Source organism: Parambassis ranga, chromosome 9 (genome assembly GCF_900634625.1).
Source record: "Parambassis ranga chromosome 9, fParRan2.1, whole genome shotgun sequence".
NCBI lineage: Eukaryota > Metazoa > Chordata > Actinopteri > Ambassidae > Parambassis > Parambassis ranga.
Genome location: NC_041030.1, coordinates 22,188,342 through 22,204,866, shown reverse-complemented (window position 1 = coordinate 22,204,866; position 16,525 = coordinate 22,188,342). Strand labels below are relative to the sequence as shown.

The window sequence follows — 16,525 nt, the reverse complement described above, 5'->3', positions numbered from 1 at the left end:
AAACTTTCTTACCTGTACTGTACGACCATCATGTTCTGTTCTCCGGAGTGTCTGGCACAGCGGATGTACCTCATCCAGCTGGACTTACTGGGATCATTACCGTCGATAAAGTGCTGTAATGTCCCCTCTGCATCGTAGATCTGAAACACACAGTGTTCAAAAGTACTGTAATGACATCTATTCACTGCGTTTCTACATTAGGCATTACAAAAATAACAGCACACAGAGCCACCAATTTAAAAAAAAATTACTAAAAATTACTAAATTTCCAGTGATGGTGGCGCCATCTTTAAAGTTTGCACACAGACAGATGACTTTAGTGGTCATCAGGTTGTTATCATTTCATCAGTTTACAGTATTATTGAGCCAATAATTCATTTACACCACATATAAACCTCAGTTAGTATAAACTACTTATATAAGGTACATCCTGCCGTTTAATGTCGTCTCTAAAACACCATTATCTCAGGAAAAGTTCATATTCATGTGAGGCGCTAACTGCGCCCCAGTCATTTAAATAGAGCTAATGTTGAGCTGGTTAGCTAGCACACGGAGAGTCAGAGTGATAAACGCTGCTTTATGAGAAGAAAACATCGGCCCAGATAAAGTGTGATTATTCTGACAACACACGGTGTTTAAGGAGGTTACCAACCTTTAAAGAACATGAAAAAAAGACGCATCAAGCTGTTCGGTCACACAACCGCCATTTTAGAGAAGCACCGCCATCTTGTGGCTCAAACGGGAATTCAATAAAAGCTCGGCGCGCCGCGGATAATAAAACATAACGTAAACAAAACCGAGTAAACACAAACAAACCTGGTTCTAGCAACACATTAAAACCAACCTGCAGCCTGAGACAAAGCAACAAAGCAACAAAGCAGCTCTGACGTCACAAACATCCTCCTCAAGTCCAAAGAAAGACGTCACACCGCGGCTTCGTATTACTCCGCCATATAAAGTTACCACCACAACGCGTCTACGCAGAGTTAAATAGTTCCCGCTCCGCCCTTACAAATCACTGTAATTCACAGAACCATAACATGATGAATACCATAATAATTTACTTTTATTGATTATAGTATGTATATAAACATTTCAGCTACTTATTCATTCATTCATTCATTCATGATACCGGATCTACACTTTACATCAGACATTAATATCAATACCTCAGTGTCTGGTTAGAGGTTTAAGAACGGACTCACCCCTCAGCAAAGTGTTTATGTTAAAAGATGAATCTCATAACTGAGTTGCAGGTTTTCTTCAGAGTGGAACTAAAACTGTCCTCGCAGCTCAGACCGAAGGAAATCAGTCCAGCTGATATGAAGTGTTTCTGCCACCAATCATCCACCTCTGCGGCGCAGTCGTGCTGGAGCTGTGATTATTACGGGCCTGCAGGGTGCTAAACGTTACACAAAGCTGATTTACTCCAGCTTAAAAGCCTCGGCCTGCCGTCTGCCAGCTGTAACAACCAGTCCTCAAACAAGGGGCACCAAACATAAACCAAAGAAAGGAAAGGGAGCAGCAGAGTTTGAGTTTGAACTCTGGCACAGTCAGGTGTGAACTCTCCTGTAGCGCCACCCTCAGGATGAGCGTAGCCTCCTTTAACAGTGACCAAGAAGCCAAGAAAACTGCAGACGTCACAGCTCACAGTGATCATAAGCAGTTAAAACCAGTCGATCCCAGCCTGTGTGTGTGTGTCTGTGTGTGTGTGTGTGTGTGTTCATTATTAATCCATTCCTCCATCCATCCGTGGTGATGCAGTGTGACTGTATTGAGGAGGCGTTGAGTGTGTTTAGGAGGTGATGACCTGAGCCAATAGCGTCCCCTGTGCTGTCCATACAGCCAACGAACGATCGATGCTGTAAATGAGTGTGAGAATCAGAGGAAACAGCCTCATTTCTTATTCTCTGTATGTAAGCACTTTCATGTCTGTCACACTCCTGCCTTTATCTGCACCTTTGTCTCTTCTCTTCACACTGTCACACACTTTACATGGACTTTCTGTGGTCCGTGAGTGAGGCTCTGTGAGCCCGGGCTACCGCACGGTGCAGGTTCTCCATCCTCTGACCGGACTCCATGTCTCCTGCAGCTGTGCCAAAGGTAGTAGCCTCCGTGTAGCACGTAGCCTCCGTGTTAAAATGTCCACGTTACAGCAGACATAAACATCTTTACAGCCTGATTCAAAGACTGCTGTGCTCACTCCTGCTCCTCCTCTTTGCCCATATTTGGATTAGCTGTGAGTTTAGGTGGACTCAGGTGCAACACAATACCCCGTTCACACTGGGGAAATAAATCTGGCTAAAGCGGGATTAGGGCCGCATCCAGATGTATCCAGATGTTTTTTTTTCTGAATGTGAACACCTCGAATCCGGCTGTATCCAGTTTGATTTCAATCTGGATTGGATCTAGCCAGATTGGCTCAAATGTGGCTCAGGTGTGAACGCAAATGTGGCTCACGAATCCGGCTAGCGGCGTGATACTTCCGGTTAGCGACATGCTACTTCCGGTTCACGGGCGCGACACGGGACAAAAAAACTGCACGATGCATGCACACACGCGGTCCTACCACGGCCTGAACGGACTCTGTATATTACGAGGCGCCACCTAGTGGTTTGGAGGACTGCAAACAAGCCGGATGAAGCCGGATTGAGTGCGGACACGCTTGTGTGATAGCCAGATTTGAAAATAGGTCTGAACGTATCCAGCTTAAAGACTATCCAGATACAATCCTACTCTAGCAGGATTGACTTTCTCCAGTGTGAACGGGGCCCAAGTCTCCTGTGTTAGCTGTTGATCCACCTGTTGCATCCTAACATATCCCACAATGCATTGCACAGCAGTGAGAGTTTGATGTTTTTATTCAATCGAACAGAAACTTGTTAGCATCAGCAGTCCTCCACAGACCAACCTGTCCTGTCTGACCTTCAAATCTGTCTTTTTAACCTGTGGGTGACATCACGGGAGGCTCGTCCATCTTTGCTGCTTCTACGCCGCGTAACGCACTTTTATTTGTTAACATTAAACTCAGCGTGTGTGTGTGTGTGAGACCTCTGAAGCTGCAGTGAACCAGCAGCTGGTTTCTACCCTGATGCCGTTCTGTCAAAGACGTTTTGGCTGCCTGTGTTTATCGAATCCATCGCCACAAAATTCCATCTGCGAGACAAACGGCCAAATATAACATGTTGTTTAGTTCAACAGCTGGAAAACACTGTCAGGCTGCCGGCCTCACTTCACAGCTCCGCCTGTCACTTTTTCATCTGAGCACAACAATCGTGACAAAAGTGGATTTTCTTTTCCAGCTGCAGCGTCTTTAAGCTCAACGAATCATCCTCGTCTGACCCTTTTAAATTCACACAGTCAGACCACACAGCAGCTTAGAGAAGAATAAGAAGAGAAGCTTCACAAAGCTGCTGCGTGTGTGTGTGTGTGTGTTCATGGTCCAGTTTCAGTGGAAGTGAGCACTGAAGTTGATTTTCTACCATTCTGACAACAAAAACTGAAAAAGTTCATTTATGGCAGATTAAAAAAAAAAAAAAAACTTAATGTATAACGTTTGTATTTTGAATTTTTTTAATTCATTTTTTTTTCAAATTAAATATTTAAAGATAAAATATGTGCATGTTTTAATTAAAAGTTTTAATTTAAATCAGCAGCTTTTCTTCATATCACTCACACACACACACACACACTGTTAGCAGACCGCAGATAAATCTGTTCTTTTACAACAAATGAAGCAGAATTCAAACTGACGGGAGGAAAATATTCGTTTCACATTCAGTCAGATTCTGAAACCTGCGAGAAAAACTGCAGAGAAAGTTTTTAAACTGCAGCGGATCTGCCTCTTTACATTTACAAGGACCAGAAGACGGACGGTAAGAGGGGAGGATTAACAGTCTCTCTCACACACACACACACACACACACACACACACTGACAGCCAGTGTGTGTTTTTAAGAGAGTGGATTACTGCTCTCTCTTTCTGTCATTGATCTCTGCTGTCAGTGCTTCACTTACTGCTCTGTCAGTCCACACACACACACACACACACACACACACACACACACACACACACACACACACACACACACACACACTCTCCTGTGAGTTAGGATCTAATATCTTATTTTAAACAGCTCTTTTGTTTTATTTATGTTCATACATGTTTGAATTCATCACTCCTTCTGCTCAGTCTCTGCCAGTCACAGGTTCAAGCAGCACTCTGACCTCAGTGTCATAACTCATTTATATTCCGTCTGCCATTTTCAGGCTACAGTGGTCAATGCGTTTGTGTGTGGTTACCATGGTTACAAGCCTTGACTGGGATTAATGACGGAGAGACATATCTGAGAATAACATTGTTTGTAAGTGTGTTCAATACACACTCTTCAGATCTGACGGACAGTTGTCAGTGTAAGAGGTCTGTGCAGCCTCAGCCGACAGGTGTGTGTGTGTGTGTGTGTGTGTGTGTGTGTGTGTGTGTGTGTGTGTGCAGACAGGAATGTGGTTCAGTTATCAGTTGGAAACACTTAACCGCGGCTCTGAACCAACGCTGGCATGTAAATGGCGATGTGTGTGTGACAAGTGTGTGTGTTTATCACCGTGAGTGTGTGTCAGTAAGTCACTAATGCAGCTGTAAGTTATCATGTCTGAAGGTGTTGCGACACACACACACACACACACACACAGGCTGCCTCTGAATTTGTTTCAGAGTGAGTTCTGGTTATAAACACATTCATTCTTAAAAAATAAACTTCCTGTAAATTGCAGTGACTTTTGACAGGTGTCTCTGATTGGCTGTTCTCTCATATGAAATTCAAACCGACCAATCGGCTGCGTTTCTTATCAGGAGCCTGGACATCAGACACAGTGAACGCGCCGCCGCCTTCTTCTTCATTTTAACTCCAAATTCTGTAAAACTGTTCCTGAGAGCCGATCAATGCTCGCACACTTCCCTCCTACAGCTAATCAATGAAACTCCACTAATTCTACCGTTATCTGCCTCCTCCTTATCTTAGCATGTCTCCTCCTTCTCCCAATCTCCCTGCGTCTCCTGACATTAACACAGACACAGAACACAGAATAAATGAATGTTGAACTTTCTTACGATCAGCTGTCGGCTACAAAAAGATCGTGTTTTCATGTTATTTACAGCTGAAACTCCAGGAAGTTGCACAAATGTTCCTCCTCTTCCTCTTCATATCCCAAAAAGGAGACACAGACTCCCAAGTCTTTTCTCAAACTTCAGGACTGAAATGAAATCAAACCAAAATAAAGCCTCAGTCCTGACACGCTGGTATTCACATCTCTCAGCTGAGGGCTCCATTTTTCAGCCTTATAAACTGTGCCGCCATCACCGCCGCTGCCATCGTGCCCAAGAGCAACAGTCGGGGGCTCCACATGCAGTCGGAGCTGCTCCACCTTCTGAAACAGTGTTTTCAGCGCACGGTGAGCCGCCTCATAAATCAGAGGGGGAGCGATCGTTCAGAGGAACCGATAATATTTGGATAACCGACACTGATTCACCTCGACGTCAACGCCTGCGGCAGAGCGGCTGCTTTCTCACACAACAGCCAGGAGCAGCGGAGCGAGACGCACCCACCACCCCACAGGGCCCGAGCACCACCAGCAGGGCCTAAACACCACCCGCAGGACCAGAGCACCGAACAACCCCCCCCCCACACAGGTCAGACGTTATTAATCTTCCACAAAAAAGAGAGAGAGAGACCGACACACCTCACAGGGCCGAGGTAGCACCAGCCAGAGGCCCAAACACCACCCACAGCGGCACATACAATACAAGCCATCCTATGATTACAGCACAGTGTCCCAGTGTCTCCTGATCCCTGGTGTCAATGCTGGTTTGGTGTAAGAGTGGACAGATCAGCTTCTGCTGCTAATACAAGAAGATTTTGGGTGCACATTTATGAAAGGTTTTATGGTAAAAAGACGTCTTGGAAAAAAGCTCAGATGCTATATTTGCATAAGATAAGTCAATATTTCATCTTATTACACTGTTTTTATAAATTCCTGGCTTTGGCCATGCCCACAGGGGCTGAACACCACCTCACAGGGCTGAGGTACCACCACCTACAGCACTCAAACACCACCCACAGGGCTAGAAGAGAGCCGTACCAGCACCTTCTGAATTTCCTGTGTTCTTCCTGACTGAACTCGGAGCACCTTGGCAGGTTTTTTCAGGTCAATATGTGGAGCCTGGGTGTTGGTCACTTTGGAACAGCCTCCTGCATCTCTGTCTCTTGATCTTTGGTTTTCACACTCCTTCTCTGCTGTTTGCATTCCGCTCCCTTTGTTCTCCTTGAGAAGCCCTGCTGTTTTTAAAACCGTTACACAAATAAAATGTGTTTCGCCTGCATCCACCCTTCACCAGCTGGCTTACACTGAGAGCTCTGACCCTCACCCTCTGGTCTGAGGCTGCCGGTCTGCCCGCTGATGCAGATCCTCTCCCAGTGTTTCTGCACCGCTGATCGTCAGGAAGCATCAGCTTCTACTGACAGGTCTTTGAAATAATGCTGTTTTCACAGGGAGTACATCGTCAAACGACATATTTTAATCCTAAAACCAGATCGTGATGGACATCAGAACCTGGGACACGTGTTTGTACTGCAGCTCAGCAGCAGAGGAAACAACCAGCGGCTCTGACACTGTGAAAACACGCTGAGCAAACATACTGCTGGATTATGAAGAGGCTACATACATGTACACACACACAGAGACCCACACACACACACAGCGTGTTATTCTAACACGGAGGTCCTGGTGGAAAACCCCAGTCTTTGTTCTTGGACCCCCGTGGTTACCATGCCTACAGGGTGATGTCACACAGAGACAGAACTGAACTGACTTAACCCGCCTCGCCGAGTGGGTTTAACCAAACAGCACCGGACTCAGTGCCGGCTTACGGTGGCCGCAGCCTGACCCGCAACTCACAGAGACACACCTTCACTCCATTATCAGATCTGAAACCAAAGCTGGAGTGTTCAGTGATGCTAACTGTGTGAGGCTACACAGAGCAGCATCACAGCGTCACCATAGTAACCATCTTAGCATAATGACTTGTTAGTGCTTCGGTGCATGAAACACACACACACACACACACACACTGCTGCTCAGTCCTCCCCATGACACCCGGTGTTCCTCAAGGTTCAAGCTTGGGCCCTCTGTTATTCATCATCTACCTCTTACACCTCGGTCAACTTGGGACACTCAGCTCCACCTGTACTCCGACCTCCGCCTCTTTGACCTGCATCCAAATGTTCACTTTGAATTAAATCCTGGTTTTCATGCAGCTTCCTCAGTCATGAAACTTCAACACGTCCAGAGACAATCTGTCATTCCTGAGGTGGATCCTGGGAGATTTCTGCACCGTGAATGAGACCGGAAACCAAAGGGGGTCACAGCAGTACAGAGATGGACTGCAGTGATCTCTGAGACACCTGCAGGACGAAAGCCGACAACCACCTGCTGTGTTCAGCTGATTTACGCCCCCAAGATGGAGGAGGAGCTCGGTGGATGATGTCATTCTGGAGTCCAGTGCGATGTCACCGTATCTTGAAGATGCTGTCAGAACCCACAAGTTTGTGGGAGTTACTTTGATTATTCAATTTAACTCTTCAGTGAATAAAATGGTGAAAGTTTGCCGTCAGGCGGTGAGTTCACTGTCATGAAAGTAAAAAATGAGCTTTAACGGTGGCTCATGTGGGACGTCTGACATTAATAATAAATTCCACAGATAAAGACACGCTCGCCTCGCTGAAACCCGCCGTCACATGTGACATGTTTACGATTGTGTAATCAGTGATGATGTCAGAGGCCCGTTAATAAAACCCAGAACACACAAACACGAATCATGACATCAGTCAAGAAAACATTACAGACTTTACTGAACGCTGAGCCCACAAACCGCCGGAGACACACAAAGTCAATGGGAATACTGCAGGGAAACGCACACAACCGCACATACACACCGACAGACCCACAACCAGACACACACACCAACAGACTTACAATCAGACACACACAAAGAAAACACTCGAAGATGTAAAAATGCAGACAGGCTCTTTCTCCGAATCCTCGGGTGTCTCATCAGCGTCTCACACTGACTAAAGTTTTTCTTTCTTTTGCGGCGGTTCTGCTGTTTGCTGCTATTTTTATGGACTCTGCACTGACAGCTCGTCCAGGCTCTGATCTGTCCAAAAGAAAACTCCAGTAAAACCCCAGAGGACGGGGTCAGCGCCTGTTTTCACTGCACATTCTTCTCAGTCAGGACGGCCTGGAGGTTCAGAGCCGGAGGTCCGAGGAGGATCAACTCACTTTCCATCAACATGTCGCACAAAGTAGGAAGCTGGTACCTAACCAAAGTGCTCTGCAGCTACTTCCTCACTTCATAAATAAACACACAAATAGAGGTGAAAAGGCAATGAATTATTTCATCCATCCGTCCATTTTCTGACTCTGGTTGTCCTGTACAGGGTCACAGCAGGGAGTAAACCCTGGACAGGTCTACCACAGGGCTAACACAGAGAGACACAACCCCCTGTCTCTCACCCATTGACGTTTCAGTAAAAGGAAAAAGTGGCTGAGTCAGGATGAGGAACAGCTTCTCTGTGTTCTTGGTCTGCTTCAGGTGTCATCACTGATGAAAGGAGCTCTAAACTAACCACGCATGTGGAGTCACAGTCAAACTCTCCATGTTTGGACGTCTGGACTCGGTGAGCCGTGAAGCTTCGGGTCGGACTCTTACAGGACGAGTCCACCATAAACTCCGAGCTCTGCCTCTGAAGGATCAATGTGTCGAGCCGAAAAATACTGCCGCACCAGAAAATCCTCCGCTGTTCCACCCGGACGTTACGCCAAGTGTCTTAATTAAAACCGGCCCTTCCTGGATGCCATAGACAACATGACACAAGCTCCCTGATTGGCTATAGGACACACATCTCTTCCTGTTTTGGGGGCCGTCAATAAGCGAGTTTAACAGCGGCTGAGTTTTAATGGGATCTGTGTGTAAAGCTTCTTCATCAATAGGCCTAATGACCGGCTGCAGCCCGCCAGCCGATAACCTGCCGATGGTTAGAGCCGGGTTATCGGATCACCGCTTCTCCAGGGCAGAGGAGCTTCAAAGGCTGGTCTGAGGCCCCGAAACAGGGTCGCAGACAGACAGTCTGAACACAGCACTGTGATTCAGCTCTACAGGTGTATTAACCCTCCACATGACCTGATCTTTGATTATTGATTTTACAAAAACGGAAATAAATCTGAATTGCTATTTTTCACACAGGTGTTAAAAATAGAAAGATGTGGAGGTATTTAACTCTTTGTAGACCACATGGGTAGAAAGCCTGCAGTCACACATGGTGCGTTCAAAGACCACCGGAAAGTTCCGTCTCTTACAGTATTTTAACCCTAAACATTTAACCTGGAAACAGACCACATTATCTCAGAGGACATAAGTGATTAACCGAAATGCTGATGCCCTCAGCTCCTGCTGCACTTGGTGGACAACACCCAGAACGCCCCTTGACCTCTGACCCTGCTGCCCCACCACCACCACCACCTCCTCCTCCTCCTCCCTCCTCCTCCTCCTCTTGTCCTGCTGCGGTCAACAGCAGAGAGACTGATGTCCGGTCAACCGACGTCTGACTGACCTTTACCAGCCCGGCCACGGGGGACTCATCTATCTCTCTGTCTCCCAGCATCCCTCTCTCCCGCTTTCTCTCCCCCTCCCTCCCCCCTACTCTAATGCTAATGCAGCTGTTTATAACTGCCACATTGACTTTCTCCTGCCACTGTATGTAAATACAATCTGCTCTGATCAATGGACTGAGAGGTGACATGACGCTGACCACACACACACACACACACACACACCTTTCCTGCTCCTGGTGTCGGCTCATTCATTTAAAAAATTGTCACTTTGTCTGCAAACACACACACTACTGTTTAAAACTACTGCCTGAACCCATAGGGGGCGCTCTGCAGACACTCCAGTATGAGCTGAACAATGTAAAGTTCATTAAGCTCGTTTAGTTGTACATGTTTTGTTTGATGTCACACACCACTTCCCAGCATCCTCCATTCTGCAGAGCCCCTATAGAGACATATATGTGAGGACTCCGGCTGCCATGGAAACCGTGACACAGGTGTTAAGACCACACGAGGGCGCCAGACACGTAAACAGCAGTAGTTTAAGTCAAAGAAGTTTGTGTACCGCGCAGTGGCACAATTTAACAACTCCCTTTTAGTTGTGGTTTTGTTAAATCTTCGTCCTACCTCCCACAGGTGTCTGGTGTTCCTGACGGCTCCAGAGTGCAGTTTGTCCAGCAGCAGTGGGACCCCCTGAAAAGGGCCGATCCATGTTCCCTGAGGGATCCTCTGAGCCGCACAGATCCCATAACCCAGACCAGGAACGGTGCTGGTGCACAGACACACCTGGAACACACACACAGGTTTAAGTGACTTCAGTCCATCACTCGACTCCACTTCCTGACCAGCTGACAGGACAGAGCGTCACCTCTCTGGGCAGGTCTCTCAGCCAGTCGGGGACGTCCGGCAGCGTGACAGGTGCCGCCGTGCTGCTGGTGCCGACGAGCCGGCGCAGGGAGTGGAGAGGGCCATGCATTGGACACTCACCGTTCCTGTTGTCTGCACACATGTCACAGCCTGCAGACACACAAACACACAAACACAACACAGTCAGCTGCAGAAAAACCCAGAAAAACTCGTGTGTCCGCACAGCGAACCTTGACCTCCGTCTGCAGATTGAGGTGATGCTTCTACCTACACTCACACACTGTACTTTTGTATTTTATAATAATATTAGTGGACCGGAGTCAGTGTGTACAACATGTTTCCAACATGCTTCCAACCCTCAGCTGCAGAACGCTGCAGGTCAGACAGATACTCTCTGAGTGTGGGTCATGTGACTGCCGCTCACATGTGACTCCATCTGCAGCTGCGTCTGTGCTTTTATTGACGTTTACAGTGAATAATAATTATTTCAGTCTTTGCAGGTCTGGTTTGTGTCTGTGGCTCAGTGAAAAGTGGTCCAGTCCAAAAGAGGAAAAAAAAAAGTCCCTCCGAATGTTTTTCCAGGTTAAATGTGGCGAGCAGCGTATTGCTGGGAATTAGCGAGTGTCAACATTTACTCAGAGATGCAGTCTGACAGTAATGGATGCTAATTGACTGTAGCAACATAATGAGAGATGATTATCTGCGCAGAAAACTCCCACAGAGCAGCCAGGCTGAGAGGAACAGGATGCTAATGTTGATTTTCCCAAAATTAAATCTCCAGCGTTTGATGGACTGACGGCTGCTTTTACACTGTGATGGATTGAGGTTAATGAAACCGTATTACATCCATTTATAAACCACAGAACCAGGAAATGGGAAAAATTCTCAGAAATCCTCAAAACCCCAGATCAGCAGCTCAGAGGAACTCGACTCCACCAGGGCAGCGCCCAAACAAGACACAACACAGAAATACACACGACAAAAAAACACAAAATACACAAAGACGTGGGACATAAAACAGCTACCAAGAGACACACAAGACCCACATCACTGCAGAGACAACAAAAACACCACAAAACTACCAGAGGCACACACACACACAGAAAGCTGCCGATCAGAGATGATCTGTCATGTGACTGTTGGTCACATGTGAGTCTTTCATGACTTCCTGGTTTCACTGAAGAGTCCAGAGGTTTTTGACTTTGACGGAACGTTGTTAACACTTTTTACTGAGACATGTGGTACACTGAAAGCTTCGTCCCCCTCTTCAGCTCTCTTCCTCCTCTTCCTCCTCTCCTTCGGACTGATGAACTGGCTGTGAACTTGTTATGGCGTGCTCTCCTCACTGACCATCATTCAAACTCAGTATTCTGTTACATCCATCGCCAGTGTTTAGACAGCTCCGCTCTGCCTCGGATCTCTGAGCCAGTGAAAACGTCTGCGGGCACTTCTTCTTCTTCTTCTTCTTCTTCTTCTTCTTCTTCTTCTTCTTCTTCTGTTTCTTCTTCTTCTGTTTCTTCTTCTTCTGTTTCTTCTTCTTCTTCTTCTGTTTCTTTTTTAGCGATGATTTGATTCCAGCCATGTTCATCTCTCCAGACTCCATTTTATTAAACACTTATCAAACACATCCTTGAGTTGTGTCACCCTCCGTTTCCACTGTCACACACGGGTCGTGTTACTTCCTGACTCGCTGCCATCACAGGCACCAAACAGTGAGACGTTCAGGGTTGAGTAAGAAACTCCCGGACTTTTTTTTCTACATACATTATTTAAAAAAAAACAATTTTAGCATCGATACTGTGATTATGTCAAACACAAAACAAACATCCAGCAACAAGCAGGAAGCCATGATGGAGCAGCAGTCACATGACCAACATTCAGAGAGTGTCTGTCTTTCTGTCTTTCTGTTATTCTGCACACACACACACACACACACACACACACACTGACTGTAGACATGAGGGTTTTATAGTAAAGAAGGACTTAATGTTGCAAAAAAAAAGAAAAACAACACAACGTGCTCGGCTTCATGTGAAAATCATAAATGACGTGTGAAGAGTCTCTCGGTCTCCTCAGTGACTCCGCAGACAGACGCCGGCCGATCCTCCTGCCCGGCCTTTATTTAATGACAATAAAACTGCCAGCTGACATTAAGTCCACATGTAACTTCTACAAATGATCTGCTTCATGTCAGAACAGCCGATGACTTCCCGTCACGGGTTTTATTATTAGAAGAAAAACATAAAGCTAAATAAATTTTTATTTATTGGACATAAACGTCCAGACTCTGCTGTCAGGACGATAAAACAAAGAGCTGGAGGAAACAGCTCAAACACACACTGACCTAATACAAAGATATTTGACTTAAGTTATTCTGGAACATGAATCTATATTTAGTGATTGTTTACATTATTTTGCATTCAGCTAACATCAACATAAAAATGTCAGAAATGATCATTTGAGGATCAATAACTGCTCCGATCTATAAAATCGAATCCATCAATGAAGGGCTCACAGAGCAGGGCTGTCACAGTGCATGATGGGAAATGAAGGCTCCGCGCTCACAGCTAAGGTCTGAAGATTCCAGATGGATCTGAGCTGTGATCATTTTATTATTGATTCATTTGCTCATTGGTTTTATTAAACATGAAATAAAAATATTTAACCTACAGCACAAAAGAATAAAAAATTAAATGTATTAATATGTTAAACTCTTCAGTTAAACTGTTCAAATCTAAATATTAATCTAAATATTAATTACTTTTGTATAAATTATTTTAAAATAATTTTAGTTATTCATTTAGTATTTATAAAAAAATCTACTTAAAAATAAAAGCAACGAAACTCATCACTTATTACTATTACTGTTTATTAACCGTGATTATTAGGCTATTACTGTTGTTATTATTATTATTACTTTTATTATTATTATGATAATTTTACTATTATTATTTTATTATTATTAAATTAATATTATCAATATTATTAGGATTATGATTATCGTGTTATTATTATTATCGTTATTATTATTATTGTTATTGTTATCATTATCATTATTATTATTATTACTCGGTGTAATTAATAATGGAGGTCAGACGGTGACACAGAGTGTGACTGCTTTATCTACACCCCCTCTCCACCCAACACCTACACACACACACACACACCCCAGAGACCTCAATCCGGCCGTGTTGGGATGATAAATAGCGGGCCGGTAGGCCGGTGAATCGATCTCCCCCTCTCTCCCCCCTCCCTCCCTCCCTCTCTCTCCTCCTCTCTCTCTCTTCCACAAACACAAAACTATATACGGCAATTAATTCCAGCTTGTCCCTCCATCCCTCATCGGCCCTGCCGGCGCGTATCGACTCAGATTACTGCTGATGGTCCGTTTTATCACCGCGGAATACACACACACACACACACACACACACACACACACGGTGTGAGTGGCGTTTAGGAACCAGAGACACCACGATGAACCCAGAAGTTACGGGAGGATCACAGGAGCCCGCTGCGGCAGGAACACGCGGCAAGTTCTGATCATCTGAGTATTGATGACTGATCAATGACTGTGATCAAATAAACCCTGAAGGAGCTCCTCACACACACCCCGCTGTGTCTGCGCCGGGGAACGGGCCGCTGAGCGCGAGGGCTCCGTGGGTCGGAGACACGCGGCTCAGACTTCCAGCGGAGTGGATCCGTGTGAGTCTCTGAACGCGTGACGGCTCACCGTCATCATCTGTCCACACACACACACACAGAAGCGCGCGCAACAGAAGACGTAAAAGAATCCGTCAAATAAACTTCCGGTTTTAAAGCAAATGTGTAACAATTAATTCTGTTTTACTGATATTTTAATTTACTGAATTATTAAATAAAACTTCCGTTTTTTGAAGTTTTCGTTTTGAACTTTTTTTTCTCTTTAATTAAACTCATTTGCTGTTAAATATCAGCGCGTGCACACGCAAAAAAAACCAAACAAACAAAAACAAAACACTCAGATGAGGCGCGTGGCTGCGGACAGGCTGCTGACCTCTGACCTCTGACCTCCAACACAGCAGCTGTTAAACCAACTGTAACATCACAGGCGCATGACGTGATTAAATAAAACTCAACTAAAATAAAAGAGTCATTAAATTAATGCTTCAATTATAACAATTAAATAATACATTTAAATTAAATACAGGATATTAAATATAAGTATATATAAATACAATAGTTTAGTTTTATTCAAGTTATTCAAGTGACAGATTGTAAATATAATTTTAGATAAAATAATATGAATGAACAGATTCTTTCATATTTTATAAAACAGAATTAAGTCCGTTTGTAGCTCTGCACACAAAGTTAATGTGTATTAAATGTAACAATTAAAACATCAAATTAATCTACATGATTAGAAATAAAATATTCTGGATGTTTGATATTAAACATATTTGATATTTTTAAGGATAAATAACTGCTCAGATAAATCACATGGAAACAACAGAGAACACTGTAAAAAATACATCAGTGATTTTAACAAGCACACTGAGGTCAAAGGTCACGGCTGAGCATCAGTGAAGCAAACAGGAAGATCATAGGAGTGCAGGGTGCCCTCTGTGTGTGTGTGTGTGTGTGTGTACGTATGGTTGTTGACCTCTGTGTGTGTGTGTGTGTGTACGTACGGTTGTTGACCTCTCCCGTGTGGGTGCTCAGCGGGATGATCTCCATCCTCTGCTGTCCGTACAGGTAGTAGTCCAGCTCCTCCGACGTTAGCTTGAACCTCGCCGTGGCTCCTTTGCCGCCCTCCTCGCCGCCTCCTCTGCTGCTGCTCTTCACGCTGGATGACACCACCCCCACCCCCCCACAGCTTTGCTCTTTGGCCTGATGGAGGAGTCCTGCTGCTGTGTTGTGACCCTGCTGGTTCTCCGGGGGGACCACCACCAGGTCTCCCCCTCCTCCTCCTCCTCCTCCACCAGGTCCTCCAGGCCCGCTGCAGACCGGGGCCAGCGCCTGACCAAAGAGAGCGATCTGCTGAGGGACGGGCAGCTGAGACAACCCTGCAGAGGTGGAGATGGAGATGGAGGAGGACGGGGTGAGTGCTGCTGCTGCTGCTGCTGCCGCCGCCGCCGCCGCCGCTACTGCTGCTGCTGAGGAGGAAGCAGCAGAGGAGGTGGAGGATGTGGAGGAAGAAGCGGTGGAGGCGGTGCAGTGTGTGGAGGACAGCAGGTGGCTGTGCAGGCGGGACGGGCGCAGGGTGTCCACAGCAAGGGAGAGACGGTCAGGTGGAGGCGGCGGAGGGGCCAGAGGAGCCTTCAGCTGGGCCTGAGGGAAGAGCTGCTGCCAGTGCTGCAGGTAGGACGGGTCCACCTTCAGGAAGGCCGAGCCGCTCGGGTCGCCCGGCTTCAGCATGGCTGCCCGCTGACGGCTGCAGGGAGACATCAGAGCTGTCAATCATCAGCATCAAAACACACACACACACAGCGTTCAAACCTGAAGAGCAGCCTGAGCCTGAGGCGTCTCATCCTGACCTGACACAACATGAAGAATAAAAACAGAAGAGGAGCGTCGCTGCCTCAGTCCTCTAACAAACTTTTCACTCATAATTTATTCATATTTATTTTTCTAAATCAGTTTAACTCTTATATTTTAAATTTAATATCCTAACTTTTAAACTGAGGGCTTCAGGACAAAGTCAGTATTTAAATGTACAGTTTTTAATAATTAGAGTGAGCAGCTGAGGTTTCAGGTGATAGCTCACATGTTCCTCCACCGCTGCTTCATCAAACTCAAACTATAAATAAATAAAATAAACTCATGTGAGGTCATTTCTCTTCTTTTGGTTAAAGATGCTTCCTAATTTTTTCGTTTTTAACGAGGGGGTGATAAAGTATTAAAATAAAAATCTGATTATAGCTCATATATCTCATATTTTCCTTATTCTTTGTGAATTAAAATTGTTGGAGGATTTGGCGGAAACTGCTGTGACTGGAGCCCGAGTGACCCCGCGCCT

At 45.6% G+C, this 16,525-nt stretch overlaps 1 protein-coding gene across 2 annotated transcripts in view; it reads right to left on the bottom strand.

Annotated features, from left to right (window-relative positions):
• The window catches only part of prdm6 (PR domain containing 6), a 62,628-nt gene that overhangs the window by 45,627 nt on the left and 476 nt on the right, over positions 1-16,525 (bottom strand). For both annotated transcript variants that reach the window (XM_028413392.1, XM_028413393.1), the window contains exons 2-5: positions 15,198-15,940; positions 10,532-10,680; positions 10,291-10,449; positions 13-140 (exon numbers count right to left, since the gene is read on the bottom strand). In XM_028413392.1, coding sequence (XP_028269193.1) covers positions 13-140; positions 10,291-10,449; positions 10,532-10,680; positions 15,198-15,924 — 1,163 coding nt within the window. In that variant the 5' untranslated portion in view covers positions 15,925-15,940. The remainder of the gene's footprint in view (positions 1-12; positions 141-10,290; positions 10,450-10,531; positions 10,681-15,197; positions 15,941-16,525) is intronic.